The sequence below is a fragment of the Achroia grisella genome, unplaced genomic scaffold (assembly GCF_030625045.1).
Source record: "Achroia grisella isolate CSIRO2021 unplaced genomic scaffold, CSIRO_AGI_Agris_v1 utg660, whole genome shotgun sequence".
NCBI classification, from domain to species: domain Eukaryota; kingdom Metazoa; phylum Arthropoda; class Insecta; order Lepidoptera; family Pyralidae; genus Achroia; species Achroia grisella.
In genome coordinates this window covers 8,053,204-8,071,643 of record NW_026712984.1, presented here as the reverse complement: position 1 = coordinate 8,071,643, position 18,440 = coordinate 8,053,204, and the positions used below count along the sequence as shown (strand labels likewise).

General features: G+C 35.3%; 1 protein-coding gene across 1 annotated transcript; it reads left to right on the top strand.

Annotated features, from left to right (window-relative positions):
- The first annotated feature begins 1,661 nt into the window (after window positions 1-1,661).
- LOC131849744 (pancreatic triacylglycerol lipase-like) lies at window positions 1,662-16,766 on the top strand. Its single transcript, XM_059199859.1, has 8 exons — window positions 1,662-1,844; window positions 6,314-6,605; window positions 8,473-8,569; window positions 9,651-9,811; window positions 12,579-12,701; window positions 13,705-13,947; window positions 14,744-14,924; window positions 16,612-16,766. Exons 1-8 carry the CDS (start codon window positions 1,842-1,844, stop codon window positions 16,751-16,753), a joined length of 1,242 nt encoding a protein of 413 aa, XP_059055842.1. The 5' UTR covers window positions 1,662-1,841; the 3' UTR covers window positions 16,754-16,766.
- Window positions 16,767-18,440: the final 1,674 nt, after the last annotated feature.

Here is an 18,440-nt window from a genome sequence, read left to right as displayed (position 1 = left end):
TACCAGTTATGACAAGAGATATAATATTAACACCTATCCTTGGACAATTCACACAGCGCCATCTATTTTGAGTTTTTTTCATGAAATCAAAGATCATTCTTTCATGTAGGACCACTTAGTCACTTCATATTGTTTCACATACAGACGGTAGGATTCAACAGAGTTCAGATTACTGTTTCAGTTGAGAAAAACTGATACGAAACTCAATTGTTTTCATTTTATGAGCAAATAATGTCACCAGATGTACTATATCTGTTCACATTATTCGCTCACTCAGGTGTCTAAATATAAAGTTAATTAATGTATATATATAAAGTAAAAAGTCGTCGCCGCTGTCTGTATAGCTTATATCTTTTCAATAACGCAACGGATGCAGTTTTCAGAAATTGATAGAGTGATTCAAGAGAAAGGTTATATGTATAGCTATCTACTTGCCCCGGCTTCGCCCAGGTGTACATGTATTATACATATAAACTTTCCTCTTGAATCACTCTATCTATTTAAAAAAACAGCTTCAAAATCCGTTGCGTAGTTTTAAAGATTTAAGCATACATATGGACGGATAGACTGCAACAGCGAGTTTGTTTTGTACTATGTAATGATACGCGTGTTATAATATGTTCATAAGCGGCTAAAATGTCCTACATGAATAAATGATTTTCGAATTTGAATTTGAATTTGAACAAGCCGAGAAATTCAAAGATTTGTAATGCATCCGTGTGAAGCCGGGACGCGTCGCTAGTAAAATACAAAAATAACTTCAAATTAACAATTCCATACATGTACAAATGAACGCCATCGAGTAATCATTTACAACGTAAAAACAGGTTTCGTAATTTGTTTTTAAAAGGAGTTTCAGGGCGGAATTTATTTTAGTGATTTTGTTATCGAGCAGTAATAGCAATTGTAATAATAATAATCTCAGGACAATTCACACAGCGCCATCTAGACCCAAGTTAAGATAGCTAAAGCTTGTGTTATGGGTCCTAGACAACTGATAAAAATACATAGATAATTTTTTTTCGTAAATACATACATATTATACATAGAAAATACCCAGACGGATACAAATAATCATACTCATGAATACAAATGTTTGTGCCGTGCGAGGAATCGAACCCGCGATCATCGGACGTAAAGCGGTGTGTTAGACCGCTAGACCACCGAAGTTGACAAATTGTCAATTGTCAATTGAATCTGTTTTTTTTTTCGGACTAATCTAATGCTGTTGGCCGCAGCTGGCCTTTACAGCTTCACCGGACGTTAGGGGGCGAGTGCAGATGGCACTCCAAACCCGCGGAAGGACTTATGGAGCGGCTGAAGGCCAACTCCTGCCTGACGGACACGACTTTAGTCTGAGGGCACCGCTAGGGGTTCGAACCTCGGCTCAGGCCGTCGTAATTTCGATCCCCGTTTGAATTGGACGGGGGATCGATCGGAGGGGAATTGAATCTGTATATTGAACTGGATGGTAGGGAAAAAATATTAATACAAAAAAATTACGTTAATAAGTTGTTGAAATGATAAATAAATGATTTTTGATTTGATTTGATTAAAAGGAAGCAATCTGAGTCATATTTTGGATAATTAAACAGCCGCCAGCCAACTCGCGATCAACATAAAAGCACGTTTTTTATCTCATGATGGCAGTCACACGCGAGCCTCCTACCGTGTGCAGTTCACATTATAACAAAAAGAAAAACGTAATTATTAAATAATGAAACCATAAATAATATTGTATTAGTTCGTTTTATAAAAAAAATTGACTATAGTAAATATAGTGAACCGGTGATTTTGGATTTACAGTTTGAGCTACTGTGCTGATTGAAATTTTATTAAAAATGGTACGTCGGTTTTGAGTTTAAAATACTGTAAGACATTTAGGTGTCTTTATTGGGTTTTATATCCTTATCATATTTATTTGTGGTCGTCGTAATATGTTTTTCTCTTCCATTCATCCCTGTTCGCAGTCATCTCGTTATTTACTCCCTTTCTCACCATATCATCTTTCACACAGTCCTTCTATCTCTTTTTCGACCTTCCTCTGCCCTTATAACTATCCACATTCATATGTAACACTTTCCTTAAAATATTATCTTCATTCCTACGCATTACATGCCCATACCACGACAGACTCTTACCATATCATCTTTTACACAGTCCATTTAAAGTCGATATAATAATTGAATCATTCTATTTAAAATAATGTAAGATATTTAGGTGTAATTATAGGGTGGTAGAGAGGGTAAGATACCACCGTAGCTCAGCCACGTTTCTTCATTGTTTCTTCTCTCTTTCTTGTAATAACATAATAAATGCGTCTTGTTAATTATAGTGAGTTTTTTAAATAGTCACTAATCACTACGACTGATTTACTCTTATTTAGTTACTCAAACACTTGATTTTATATTTAATATTTTCTCTAATTGAGTATTTAATTGAATTAGTGCTAATTGGTAGTTTGTATTCACACACTTAAACTTGAAATGTAAAGTAACAATAAAATTATTTAAAAGTGCAACACGTAAGTTTCTTGCTCGTTCTTCTTGTGGTGAGACAGCTTTCCGAATGAACGGTAGGTTAAAAAAAATGTGATGACTATTCAAAAGTGCTTCAATGTAAGTTTATTTGAATAAATGATTTTCTTTTATTGTTATGGTCATATTGTCCTAATTATTATCCTTATGTGTCCAGGGCCTCTTATAGATGAATGACGGCCCTGGTTATATCAGTCAGAAATGGAAACCAGTCCGAAATATTCTAACTGCTATTGATACTTTATAATAACAATAATAATAATCTCAGGACAATTCACACAGCGCCATCTAGACCCAAGTTAAGCTAGCTAAATCTTGTGTTTTGGTTACTAGACAACTGATACAAATACATTTTTTTTTGTAAAAACACACATTATACTTAGAAAACACCCAGACCTATACAAACAATCACACTCATGAATACAAATGTTTGTGCCATGCGAGGAATCGAACCCTCGACCATCGGACGTAAAGCGGTGTGCCAGACCGCTAGACCACCGAGGTCGTCAATAATGTTGATTAACATAGTCTCATTATAAAATCATTACAAATAAATTAATAAGTATTTGTTTAATAAAAAACCTGTTCTGCTACAATCAGTTTTGACAACATAAGGGAGTATTACATTAGCAAATATGTTGTTTCCTGACTTTATAGATACGCTCTTTCGCGCGCGAAAAGTGCTCTCTTTCATGAGAGAAAGAGAGACGCGCGCGCCATGTAAATCCCGCGTTTTTCAATCGTGGGTGCTTTAGCGTTAATAAAAATGCAAAATGGCGGACATTTAACTACGAAACCAAGACAAGATATTATAGAGTTCTTGATAATTTATTTTTAAATATAACCTGTGGAATAAAATATAATGTTAGCCAGTGACAATGAAAGTGTGACGACATGTGACAGACAATGAATAAAATACAAGCATTCAGGCGCGTAAAAGTGAAAAAAATAACAATCACTCACATTTGCGTGGCAAGTTTTCCCGCTCTGTATCGCGCGCGAGATCAATTCTTGCTTTATATTCATGATTCCAAAATGCACATCTTTGATAATGTAATACCCTCCTTAAAACACTAATATGTTCAAGGTGATTTTACCTATTAACATTTTAATAACAAGAGAGTGGAACTACGGGTTTGTTTGATACAGAAATAATTTAAAAATTTAAAATATAATTGAACTTTCGTATTTAGTACATATTATTAATATAGTGACATATTATTATAATAGCCTTTTATTCAGATGTAACATTTAATTTTTCAGCTGTTTACATTCAAATTCAAATTCAAAATATCTTCATTCATGTAGGTCTATTACAGACTCTTATGATATGTCAAATCTACCGTCAGTTCGGAATGATTTCGAGATGCGAAGAACTGACAAGAAACTCAGCTCGTATTTTTTTTTAATGTTGTACATATTTATAATAATACTATTTCATTTAAATTCAAATTTGGGAGAATAGAGTGACCACCAGCATATGCTATATAAAAAAAATCAAAAAATTTAATCAGTGTTCGCAACCTGAACAGACCAATCCCCACATGTTCACGAGTATGACGGATAATATTTATAATAATAAAATTTATAGGAAATAGAAATCTTTGTTCAAATAAAATCAATACAAGCACTTTTGAATAGTCATACTTTGGATTCTACCACTCATTCGGAACGCAGATTCATCACAAGAAGAATGAGTAAGAAACTTGAATGTTACTCTTTTGCATAGAGATTATTTAAAATTAATAATTACACAGTAACAAGTAAGTGGCATGCGATAAACAACATAGCAACTGCTACGCACTCTATCCTAGTCCAGATTTTCTAAATTAACAAGTTTCTCTAGATTCAGACGATTGTATATCGTCCGGTGTAGCTGTAAAGGCCAGCTGCGGCCGACAGCATTAGAGTAGTCCAAAACAAAAAGATTCCGACGAGCAGACAACGTACCATGAAGCAATTCTTTCTATAGTGTTAGCTTCAATACATAAAGAACACTCGGTTGACTAATTTGTTACTTGCATTCAAATTTAAAACCATAGCGAGACACGTGATGTCGGTGGCGTCACGATTATGCCGCTACCAATAGGAATAGAGATAAAGAGGCCGGGAACAAGGAGGGAGTGGGCTGCTCTCTCTCTGTTCGAGGCGACAGAGACGACCAGACGTGAATGTACAGCGACGCAATTTATGTGGAGTGTAATTTGAAAAAGGAATAAAATAAAAGTACAGCTGCATCAACGTATCATTTCTGAAACTTCCCAATAATAGATACTAGTATTCAGTCAGCAATGACTAATAAGCACAAATTCTATTAAAAATCACAACAAAAATAAAAAAAACTGTTATACAACAGTAAGCAATTAAAACGGTTATTTTTACCGTAATTTCATGAAATTTCACGTAATTAGTAACGCAACGTAAAACGAGATAACACCTAATATTTTCGCAGTATTGAAAACAAGTTACCTAGCGATCAAATCACAGATTCGAGCTATGAACAATAACTGGAGCACTATTGTTCTGAGCAAATCACCATACAATCGAGTTGTTGAGCACTACTTCCTGAAACAGTAATTTTATGTACAGTGTATGTGATGAAAACCGTAAAACTAGAAATAGAAAATCCTTATTCAAATAAACTCATTACAAGCTCTTTTAAACAGTCATATTTTGATTTTACCACTTATTCGGAACGCAGATTCATCACAAGAAGAATTAGCAAGAAACTTGTAAAATAATATGTATATTATACATATAAACCTTACAGAAGAATTTCACAAAAGTATAGCAAAAACCGTATCAAAATCCGTAGCATAGATTAGAAGAACAACGCAATAAGCTAGAAAATGATGACTTCGCTTTATGCTATTATTTAATTTTAGATAGATAGATGGATAATTTTTTTATTTACGTTAAAGGCAAACACACAAGTACTTAACGAATTTATATTATTTTGTTTAAATCCGTTACCATTAGCATGTATGAGACCACAAATTTTAGTGCGGAAACCTGACCACCGCTACTGGAAGCCTTACGATCTTCTCTATTAGTGATCAAAGTCTGACTGTTGTTGGATCTACTGGGTGTAGATTTTAAATTGGTATTGCGATAAACATATCTCCTCTAAACGAGGCATCATCAAGCAATGAATAGAGTTCGGATATAGTTTGGAAGTCCGGTGTTGACTGTTCAAATACAATTCAAATTAACATTTATTCATGTAGGAATTTTTGGCCGCTTATGAACGTAAAATTTTTTACGTTATAATTTTTTCCCTACCGTTCAAGTCGTCTTCCCTATCGCCCAGTTCGGCGTCTGAGACGTACTCTGCTAGTGGAATTAAACAAAACAATACAAATCCATTAAGTAATTCACTGTATCACACGTGACAAATACCAGTTTATCCAGTATACCAACCATTCATGATATAATTCGCCTTATCGTAAAACGTCAAGAAGAATTTTTGTCATGTCATGCGAAATTATACGCGTATTTTTAGTGTTTGTTGTAGTCTAACAATTGTTATTTATAAATTTTAATACAATCACGGCTATAATACCAAATAGGTAGTTACAGAGTTTGTTAACTGTCGACATTGTGTGTCCAATATTGCCGTGCCTAAATTTCGCGTTATTTCAAATCCATGGCAGGGAGGATCTACCGCCATGTATTTATTTAAATTGGTTTAAAATTTATGTTTCGATCACCACAAGATCTTATTTGAAATAGAAATGGTAGTAACGATTTTAAAGATGACATTTTTGTTGTACCAGAACCTAAATTTGAAGCTTACAATCTGCATCGTCTGCGCGGTGTTCATTCACACCGCCTACAGTCAAAATTCTGGAAATATCTTCGAGACTGGAGCAAAATTCCTGCAGAACGGCAGCAAACTAGGAGGAGATAAACTGAAGGAAACAGGGAGCAAGCTGGTGGAAGGGGGGACTTCTGTGGTCGAAGAAGGCACGCAAGCCTTGAAGAATTTCAGTAAGGGGGTCCAAGGAGAAATTGTAGCGGTCAAGCAACCGTTGACCAAAGCGGCAGCTACTATTGTCTTCAGCCAATGTACGTATCAAAAATATTTTTCACGCCATCTACCGTCAGTTTAGTAACTAATTCGATGTGGGTATAATTCAGAGCATAGTACACACCCCTCCTGAGATTGGGACAGATAGTCTGCACTGCCGATGGTCGCGGGATCGATTCCTTGCACAGTGCAAACATTTGTATTCATGAGTATGATTGTTTGTATCCGTCTGGGTGTTTTCTATGTATATTCTGTATCATCATCTGCTTCTTCCTTTTCCCATTTATTCGTGGTCAGCGTAATGTTTTTCTCTTCCATTCATCCCTGTTCGCAGTCATCTCGTTATTTACTCCTTTTCTTACCATATCATCTTTCACACAGTCCATCCATTTCTTTTTCGGTCTTCCTCTGCCCTTATAACCATTCGCATTCATATGTAACACCTTCCTTAAGATATGATCTTCATTCCTACGCATTACATGTCCATACCACAACAGACGATTACTCTTCAACCTCTCCGACACCGGCGCCACTTTCATATTTCCTCTGATGTATTCATTCTTTATCTTGTCCATCTTTGTCACACCACACATCCATCTCAACATTATATGTATATGTATTTATATCAGTTGTCTAATACCCATAACAGGGGAAAGGGGGTTGTTAGTAATATGGCCTGATGATCCCACTGCTAACAATGTACCATATCAGATCGACCTCCACGCGGTTCCCTTGGAAACCATCGTGATACATTCCTGGTGAATTTGTCACGATGGGCTAACTGATCTGACTTCATGTTCATCTTATCATCCTCCACTGGTACCCCGCCAGCGTATACCGTTAGCGCAGGGGGGAACACCATTTCATTATTATCCTTTAAAAAAACCCATAACAGAAGCTCTGTATAAGTTTAGGTAATCATTAATTCATTGTGGAGATGCTTTCAATCATTACTTCTTGTAGGTTTTTTTCTTTACCAGAAACTACTCAGACGGCATTTTAATGTAAATATGTATCCCATCAAAAACATAAATGTGAAATGATAGCCGAGTTTAATATTATGATATATGCCTGGATTGTTGACTTCTACGACAAAAGAGATGAGATCTAAATGGGTGCCAAGTTCAACGGTCTGTCCTGAAATGTATTTATAACAATATAAAATATCATTTCTTCTTATAACTTAGGATAATATACTGTAGCCTAAGGTCTAACTTGGCTAGATTTCATTTTTTTCTTTATATTCACCTAATTACCTATCTGCATGCCAAATTTGAACTTCCTAGGTCATCTGGAAGTGGGTTATAATTTTGATCTATAGTTGATCAGTGATAAAAATGACGATATTTGGACGTTAATATCTAAATAACCGTTTGAGATATATTTATGAAATTTGGAACACATATTTATCTCGCAAGTCTCAATATATGAACCAAATTTGACAGGTTTATGTGAAAGAGTTTTTGAGTTATGAGGGGGTCAAAAGTGGCTCCAAATGGTTCGTGTAAATATACACATGGTGCTGCTCGCCAGTTCTCTTACTTCAAACTCGGCTTGACACGCTACCGCGTGTCTAGATTCATTGTGGAGATGCTTTCAATCATTACTTGTTGTAGGTTTTTTTCTTTACCACAATTGCGTCATAAATTCAAATTAGAGTTGTGGAGGCACTCAGACGGCATTTTAATGTAAATATGTATCACTTAGTTCGTGATTTGAATGATTAAACATATTTAATACACCACTCAGTGAATTAGAATAGAATAGAAAAAAAAACTTTATTTACTTTTTAAATAATAAGTTTATTTGAATAAAGATTTGTTTTTCTATTCTATTTAAGCACTGTTAAATGGTCATAATTTTTTTTTAATCTGAGATTACTATTATTATATTTTTTTTTTTCAGGCGAGCCCGTCAAACAGCTGTTTGGTCTGAAATACGAACAGCTGGAAGGCGAGAGTGAGCCGGATGTTAATTCTCTAACGCTGAAATACATATCGAAGTAAGTGGCAAATACATACATTTTTGTTTCGCCTGAAAAGTAATAATAATAATCTTAGGACAATTCACACAGCGCCATCTAGACCCAAGTTAAGCTAGCTAAAGCTTGTGTTATGGGTACTAGATAACTGATACAAATACATAGATATTATACATAGAAAATACCCAGACGGATACAAATAAATCGTTAGACTATCATTTTTCTTGGGATCCTAAACTTGATAAATCAATTCAAAATATCTCATTATTTATGTACGTCTACTACAGACTCTTATACATATAAATAAAATTGGAGTGTCTGTTTGTAATATTGAAATAAACGTTTTTTACTACATGCATATGAATATAAATACGGTACATGCACCAAAATTACATTTCTTTAAATTTTTTTCTGTCTGTCTGTTTGTTCTGGCTAAGCTCTAAAATGGCTGGACCGATTTTGACGGGACTTTTTTTTGGCAGGTAGCTGATGTAATAAGGCGTAACTTAGGATTTATGATATGTCAAGTCTACAGTCAGTTCGGAATGATTTCGAGAAAAGTACTGACAGGAAACTCAGCTCATATGCTTTTCAAATATTGTTTCCAATAATAGAGATTCATTTTTTAATTCAAATTTGGGAGAACAGAGTGACCACCGGCATATGCTATTGCAAGTTTGTCAAAAGCAAATAGTGTAATCAGTGTTCAGATCAGTTAAGGAGTTAACAGAAAATTTATACATACTTTTCTGAGATAACTTATCTGTAACATACTATATGTCACAATCACATTTTTTTTGCATATCGTCGGTTAAATAGAAAAATGTTAATTTTAAATTTATTTAAATTTTTCCCTATAAAGTTTTAAACTCAGAAGTATTGTATATCATTTTAAAAGTGTTTAGATAATGATTAAGACGGCGTGGTTAATTTAATTGACTTATATAAAAGGAGGCAATTCTAGCTTCTAATTTTGAAGAATATCATTTTTCTATTTAATCGACGATATATAAAATAGGAAAATTGTCTAATCGTAACCAGAACAGACCAGTACAAGCAGCACTCGTTCACGAGTATGACGAATATTGAAAATCTTTTTCAGGGACGTCAATGTGAGTTATAATATTAACTCTGCTGCTAAGCTGCTATCTCTGGAGAAGCAGTATAACGATAGAGACCATCTGATCATCTACCTGCACGGGTTCACAGACGACCCTGGCCAGACCAGCTTTCAGACGGTGAAGGAGGCGCTCTTCAGACGAGGTGAACTATTTTTTCTACCTAATAATTTAATAATTCTTTTATTGGAACTAAAAACATAAAAATATATAATATTTTACAAAGTAGGGTAGTGTACCGATAACAGCCACAATAGTAAGTAATACTGTCTCGTGGCAGTCAACGCCCACCTCCTTAAGACAGAGGCGATAGCGTTCCGGTAGCAAATACAATAAATTTATATAATAAAAAATAATAAAAAGCAAAGCAAAGAAATGCATGATTACGTTTACAACATAACTTTGTTAACTATCGTGTGACGCACCATTAAGTAAAAATGGTAGTCAATAATCAAGTAACCTGAAACGGAACGTCAGAGGCCAGAGCCAAAGTAATCTATGTGACATTGACAAGTGGATGACGGATGATTGAACGTAGGCAGCGGGAGTTTTGGAGCGAAAGTGTTTATATTATTATAAAAACAAATAAGAGATAGGTAATTGTGAATATTGTAGGATTGAGGTGTTTCTCTCCCTGACCAACCGGCATTACGCCTAAGACATCAGGATACTAGTGATTTCAATAACTTTTAGGAAGATAAATAAGTTAAATTAAATACAAAATTCTTAGCAAACATTCACTAATTAGGTTACCTGTATGTAAAAATATTACAATGAAAAAACTTATGACGAACGAACGAATGCTGAATGTAATTGAATGTTTATGATTTGTAGTGAGCATAATTCGATTTGATGTGTTATTATATAGATCTGTAAGTATATGTATCTGTGTGAATGTATATGTTGGATGGTATGGATATGAGTTTTTTTATTATATATATTCGAGTATATTTTAAACCTTTACGAGATTTTCAGTGTCGTCATAATCTAGTATCTGAAGCCATTGAAACAACAATATTTTAGATTCGCGGAGTGTATGTGAATAAATGGAAACTACCTTATTAATTTTGTTATATAACACTGAACCAAGAAATTGATATTGCCGTCACACTACTGCAAGATTAGATGATTGAGTTGGACAAACTATACTACGTTTATGATGAAAGTTAGGGTTGAAAGCTATATCTGAATGTCTACGGAGTACGCTCCTGAATATGTATGTCTGTCTTACGGTCAGTACATTACAAAGGGAATACAATTCTTTAGTGGGATAATAATAATAATCAGAGATGTTAGGGAGCTCCGTAACCGTAACCGAAACTGTCGGATATCCGATATAAAAGAATATTCGTAACCGTAACAGAATCCGTAATAATGGAAAACAATAGAATCGAAAATCATTTATTCAAATAACCTTACATTGAAGCACTTTGAATAGTCATATCATTTTTATATATAGCAGGTATAGCAGGTAGCTGTACATCAGCTAAGGAGTAACTTAAGCTACTTTTATTTTAGAAAAAAAAAGTTAAATTCCACGCGGACGAAGTCGCGGGTGCAGCTAGTGTATTACATATATAAACCGTCCTCTAAAATCACTCTATCTATTAAAAAAAATCGATACAAAATCCGTTGCGTAGTTTTAAAGATTTAAGCATACATAGGGACAGACAGCGACAGCGACTTTGTTTTATACTATGTAATGATGTGATACGTATATAAGATGATTATCTTAGATATATATAGTTGTTTACGTTGATTGTAATAGAAACTCGATTTGCTGCATAGCACGCGATCCGAGCAGTTATTGCGACATTTATCCGTAATTTCCTTGAATTTATTGTACTTAGCTATAATAATATGTTTCTGCATTGCTTCCACATTATCTATGTACCTACACATGTACTAGAAATTTATTAAAAACTCTGTGGTTGCTCGGTTTTTTTTTTATACCACGTAGGTAGCAAACATACGGCCCATCTGATGGTAAACGGTTACCGCAGCCTATGGACGCCTGAAACACCGGGGTGTCACGTGCGTTGCCGACCCTTAAGAAACCTTTATATACCCTTCTTGAAAAACCCCATGCTGTAGTGTCTCGAGAAAACCTCGGCAGGTAGTTCATTCCATAATGTAAGTGTACGCGGGAGGAAGCTCCTCTGAAACCACTTAGGTTCCAGCGTGTGGGGATGAATTCCCTGTCGATGGCGAGCGGTGCGATGGTAAAAGGTAGCCGTAGGCATCATGTCAAACAATTCATCAGAACACAGTCCGTTGTATATACGGTAGAACACACAAAACAATGCGTAGTCTCGCCTCAAGCTAAGTGGCTCGATACAGTATATTATTCGGTGGTCAGACTTACTTTAAGCATACATAGGGACGGACAGACAGCGACTTTATTTTGTACTATGTAATGATTTAACATTCAGTAAGACAAATAATATTGTGAGTCAGAAAAAAAAGGTCTGTATGTATGGGAATGAAACACCGGATAAACAAAAGCAATTTAGTTTAATATTTGTATATAAGTAACTAACTTTTGCCCGCGGCTTCGCTCACGTTAATTTATCCCCTTAGGGGTGGAATTTCTCAATTCTTTACTTAGGGGATGCCTACGTCATAGTAGCTTTATGCATGCAAAGTCTCAGCCCGATCGGTTTAAAATTGATAAAGTTTCATACAAACTTTCATCCCCTATTTTATCCCCTTGGGGGTAGAATTAATCAAAATCCTTTCTTAACTGATGCCTACGTCATAACATCTACCTGCATGCCAAATTTCAGCCCGATCCGTCCAGTGGTTTGGGCTGTGCGTTGATAGATCACTATGTCAGTCAGCTTTGAGTTATATATATTTAGATAATTGCTAAGCTCAGTCAAACAGTTTAGTAAACCGTTATATATTTGCAGGATTAGATAATGTATTGGCACTGGATGGTGGTCACCTACTCCGCTGGCTGTACCTCCGCTCTACAACCTACGTGAGGTTCCTGGGGGAGAAGATTGGTGAAGTACTCGCGGCTATGGTACATAGTAAGTACAGTTTAACTGCACATAATTGTAGTCCTGAAAATTCGCTGAAAATCAGAGCTGTAATTTCAGCTACAACAATATACTGAACGGAGTCTCTTTTTAGCCAACATTTTATAGTAGCATATTGATTTTTTATTGTTTTATTATGTTGGTGTGACTGTATGTGTGTATGTATATATCTGATATAAATACATAGATTTTTTTATAAATATATTGTAAGAAGCACTAATTAATGATGACGACTTAGGATTTGAAGCTACCACAACAGAAACCTCAAGTAGCGCCCGTGACTTGTGACACGGGTGTAGGTTTAAAAGGCTCCTTTAGAATGCATTAACACTCACCTTCACTACTTGCAGCTTCCCCCCAGGCCCAACTAAGACCGGGATAAACCCATTCCTAATACAATTCACTTTAGTATCCAAAACACAACTGGTACGCTCTGCGCTCGACGGCTCACCCAACGAAAGAGGATTATTCAACTACCGACCTCCGTATTTATAGACCGAAGTCAATGTAGTAGGTCGATCTATAAATACTAAATGGCGCTATTTACAATATTTGTAATAATCTTTACATTGGGTACTTCATTAGTACTAAACACAGACTACCTTCTTTTAATAATATTTTAAAATATCGGACTTTTTCTACGATATTGATGTGAACTCTAACAATATACATACATACAAACACCAAGACCGATACAAACAATCATACTCATGAATATAAATGTTTGTATCGTGCAAGGAATCGTACCCGCGACCGAATTGTTTGTATCTGGGTGTATTCTATTTAGAATATGTATTTACGAAATAAAATATATCTATGTATTTGTATCAGTTATCCACTAGCTCTAGCTAGCTTAACTTGGCTTAAAAGATGGCGCTGTGTGAATTGTCCTGAGATTATTTATTACTTATTAATATCCCTAATACATCTGATCACCAGTAAAAGTATTGAAAAAAACGTTGGATTTTGTTCTCAAATTCCACTAATTTGTCAGGTGGTGTGAACCCCGCCACAATCCACATCGTCGGCCACAGTTTGGGTTCCCAGATCGCTGGCTTCACAGGAAAGACCTTCACAAACCTAACCGGGCAGCATATAGGCCGGATAACGGCTTTGGACCCGGCCGGGCCGTGTTTCGCGCAAGTTGAACCGGATTTGAGAATTAAAGCATCTGACGCCGAATATGTGGATGTTATACATACAAATGCTGGTATTGCGGGCATGGAAGAGCCCGTTGGTAAGTGTATTTATTTATTTACAAGCTTTTGCCCAAGGCTTTGCTCGCATTAATTTATCCCCTTAGGGGTAGAATTTATTAAAATCCTTTCTTAGGGGTTGCCTACGTCATAGTAGATTTATGCATGCAAAGTCTCAGCCCGATCGGTTTAAAATTGACAAAGTTTCATACAAACTTTCATCCCCTTGGGGGTAGAATTAATCAAAATCCTTTCTTAGCGGATGCCTACGTCATAACATCTACCTGCATGCCAAATTTCAGCCCGAACCATCCAGTGGTTTGGGCTGTGCGTTGATAGATCACTATGTCAGTCACCTTTGAGTTATATATATATATTTAGATTTAAAAATTTTATACAACTAGCTGTACTCGCGACCTGTCCGCGTGGAATTTAACTTAATTTTTCTAAAATAAAAGTGGTCTATGTTACTCCTTATTACATCAGCTATCTGCCAAAAAAAGTCCCGGCTAATCTCTGAAATGGCTGGACCTAACAGTAGGCTACTTTTATTTTAGAAAAATAAAGTTAATTTCCACACAGACGAAGTCGCGGGTACAGCTAGTAAAAAATATAAATCTGACACTGAATTCTATTCTATTAGTTTTTTTCGGACTACTCTAATGCTGTTGGCCGCAGCGGGCCTTTACAGCTTCACCGGACGATAGGGGGCGAGTGTAGATGACACTCCAAACCAAAGGAAGGACTTATGGAGCGGCTAAAGGCTAACTCCCGCCTGACGGATACGACTTTACTCTGAGGGCACCGCTAGGTATAAACTATGACCTTTAATACCAGGTGATGCAGATTACTACCCCAACGGAGGTTCAGAGCAGACAGACTGCGTGCTGGCCACTTGCAGCCACAGCAGAGCATGGTTGCTATTCGCGGAGTCAGCAGTAAACCCAAAAGCGTTCCCAGCCATCAAATGTGAAAGTTGGACTGCATTCAAAAACGGAACTTGCGACAAACAGATAAGGTATGTTTTTTAATCCCGGAGACAAATTTGACATTTCAATGTTGCCAAGTTTATGCATTTTTTAAATGGGGTTGTGGCACTATCGGAAATTTATATTAATTAGGAATTTTTATAGCATATTCAGAAATAATGTGTGGGTGTTTATTTAAAAAGCATTAATATAAAAGGTAGGTATTAATAAATATATGGTTGTAAATAATTTACAATTTGAACGTGTTATGAAAACAGCTAACGTATAATTTTGAATGCAGCTGTCTTTAGTGGACTGTATTTACGACAATAGGATTTGAGCAAGAAATTGATAATTTGGAAGGCACTCACCTTGTATTGCGAGGATTGCCGGTTCGGTTTCAGCAAGGTTTCCCAGAACTCCGGGCTTGTCTGAACTTACCTTTTGAACGGGTTACCTGTTTACCGCCAAAACCGACAATAGGTGCTTTCCAGTATCAACTCTTGCGTTCCTTTATTATTTCGTACTTAAACTAAATAATATTCACGAATTTAGTTAACAAATCTATATAAAATATCGACAATTACGACAGCGATAATTAAAACACTTTTTCGACGACGACAAAGGCGAAACGACTCCCACTCTCGTAATCTCTTTTTATTTTTTTACTTTTTTTTTATTATTTACGGCATTGGATATCGCGATAATGTTGCCGTGCGTATTATTGTGAATAGTGAACAGAACGAAAAGCACAAAAATATATTTTTATGCTGTATAAAACTAATGGAAACACTAGTATATGTATGTAAATATTAAAATTCTTTTGTGGAAACGTCATTTAAAGCTGTAAAACTAATTTGTTAAAATAAAAGTTTCCAATTAAACGAATCGGTATCGCAGGTACACCACTACCCGCTGTAGGACATTTACATCTGTCAATTTAGTCTCCGGAATTAAAGAACAGACTATAGCAGACTTTATTTATAATTAAACGGGTTTTAAAATGAATATTTTTATGGTAAACTAACTATCATTCTTGAAGGTCATTTTTGAAGGTAGAATGATGAAATTCTTCCATTCTTTTCTTTCTTTCTTTTTCATTCTTTTTTGGTTAATTGGATTACTTTACTGTTATAAATGCGAAAGTAACTCTGTCTGTCTCGCCAAAACTACTGAATCGATTTAAATGAAGTTTGGTACACAGATAGCCTAGATCAGAGGTTCCCAAATGTGTGTTGTAGACCCCTTGCCATATTTTTCGGTTTTGGGTAGACCCCCCCCCCATTACTGGTATTGATTTTTTGTAAATTCCTAATAGTAGTAAAGTTAGTGTTAAAAATATAAAGTAAAAACAACAAGATGACCGCAGACTCCTTGCAGTTTGTCATAGACCACTAGGGGTCGATACAGGCCACTTTGGGAATCACTGGTCTAGACCCTGAGTATATTTAATTTAATTTAAATTAAATAAAACATAATAGAATAATTCATTCATGTTAATGATTTTTGTAAAATGACCACTGTCGTAGACCCCTTGCAGTTTGTCATAGACCACTGGGGGTCGATATAGACCACTTTGGGAATCACAGACCCTGAGTATATTTAATTTAATATCAATTAAATAAAACATACTAGAATAATTCGTTCATTTATGTTAATGATTTTTGTAATATTTATTATTATTATTATATTTAGACACATCTTTCGGAAGCTAATATGTTGACATTTTTTTTACAGTTATATGGGCCTCCCGTCCAAACCAGGAACAAAGGGGTTGTACTATCTACAAACACTCGGGGAAGCACCCTACAGCCTGGGGATGAAAGGGGTGAAATATGAGGACGAAGGAGGCATTGTCAAAACATTACTTAGTGGTTAAATAAAATAGTGTATATGGGTGATTTGTATTTTATTTATTATTATTAATTATTCCTAAGGGTTGAAACAGAGAAGACTATACTGTGGAGGACAATTCACAGCGCCATCTAGTCCCAAGCTATACAGAACTTGTTTTATGGGTACTAGACAACTGATATAAATACATAGATACTTTTTCTTGTAAATACATAATTATATATAATAGTATAAAACAAAGTCGCTGTCGCTGTCTGTCCATCCCTATGTATGCTTAATCTCTTAATCTTTAAAACTACGCAACGGATTTTGAAGCTGTTTTTTTTAGTAGATACGAGTGATTCTAGAGGAAAGTATATATGTATAATACATGAACACCCGGGCGAAGCCGGGGCAAGTAGCTAGTATATAATATATATAGAAAACATCCAGACCAACACAAACATACTTATAAATATCATTGTTTGTACCGTGCGAGGATCGACCCCGCGACCATCGAAAGTGAAGCTATGTGTTAAACCGCTAGACCACTGTGGCTGACTTGGAAATCTTAGACGCTCTCATTAACTTTAAAATTCTAAAATAAAACCACTAAAATTTGAAACAAAGCATTTTATTGGAGTCTTCAGACAACTCTTGTTAAATAGAAAAAAATTGGGACATACGTACATACGTCTAGAAAAATAAACATCTTCAATAAATACGGGACATTAAACAACGCAGAACAGCAATGTACAGTCGGACAGGAAAGTCTGTTTACAATTTGCAGTCTTGGTATTTGGCCACTGTGTACTTCTAAAGCAGACAATGAAATATATATTTTAAACTTTAAAAAAAATGTACAAACACAAAAACTTGAATGCTATTTTTTATATGTAAAAAAAACACGATTGTGACACATAATATAACAGAAAAAATACCAGAAAACTTTTCTGTTACTTGCTTAACAAGTCTGTTCGTACGAACACTATAACGCAATAGCATATGCTGGTAGTCACTCTATTTTCACAAATTTGAATTTAAAAATGAATCTGCATTACTGTAAACATGTACAACATTTATTTGAAAAGAATACGAGCTGAGTTTCTTGTCAGTTGTTTTCATCTCGAAATCATTCCGAACTGACTGTAGATTTAATATATTATAAGAGTTTGTAATAGACCTACATGAATAAAGATATTTTGATTTAATTCTTTTAGAAGTTACAGAATCTTCTTCTGCAACTTCTAAAAAATATAAAAAGAAGAAGCAGTAGATGTGGGAGGATATCTATCCTTTGACAAGCTCTCCATGTTTCAGATAGCTAGAAATCTTTCATCCAGCACCACCATATTTTAATTTGATTTGATAACTTTTTAATTTGATTTCCTAATATTCTTTTTCTGTTACAATCTTAAAGAACTCTCCTATCACCGACTGTACACAACTAAATAGATATTCACAAATATGTCACCTCTACAACACAAGAGACATCGCTACTATCTTTTAACCCTTCGAACTTATTGACACAGATCTGTGCACACCTCTTAAACCGTATTACCGTCTTGTCGCAGATCTGTGCCTGCAAAACCGAGACTTTTTAACCAATTTCATCCTTATTTAAAACAAAATAAGATTGAAACGCATTTGAAAACAAAGCTGGCGCATACCGCCTTTTCACTTTCGTTCGCTGCGACAGACGCCGGACATTCGAAGGGTTAATCTTTTAATAT

Excerpts from the sequence above, each read along its gene's own strand:
- LOC131849744 (XM_059199859.1), top strand. Across the intron at positions 6,606-8,472 it reads TACTATTGTCTTCAGCCAAT|GCGAGCCCGTCAAACAGCTG; the intron begins GTACGTATCAAA and ends TTTTTTTTTCAG. Across the intron at positions 13,948-14,743 it reads GGGCATGGAAGAGCCCGTTG|GTGATGCAGATTACTACCCC; the intron begins GTAAGTGTATTT and ends CTTTAATACCAG.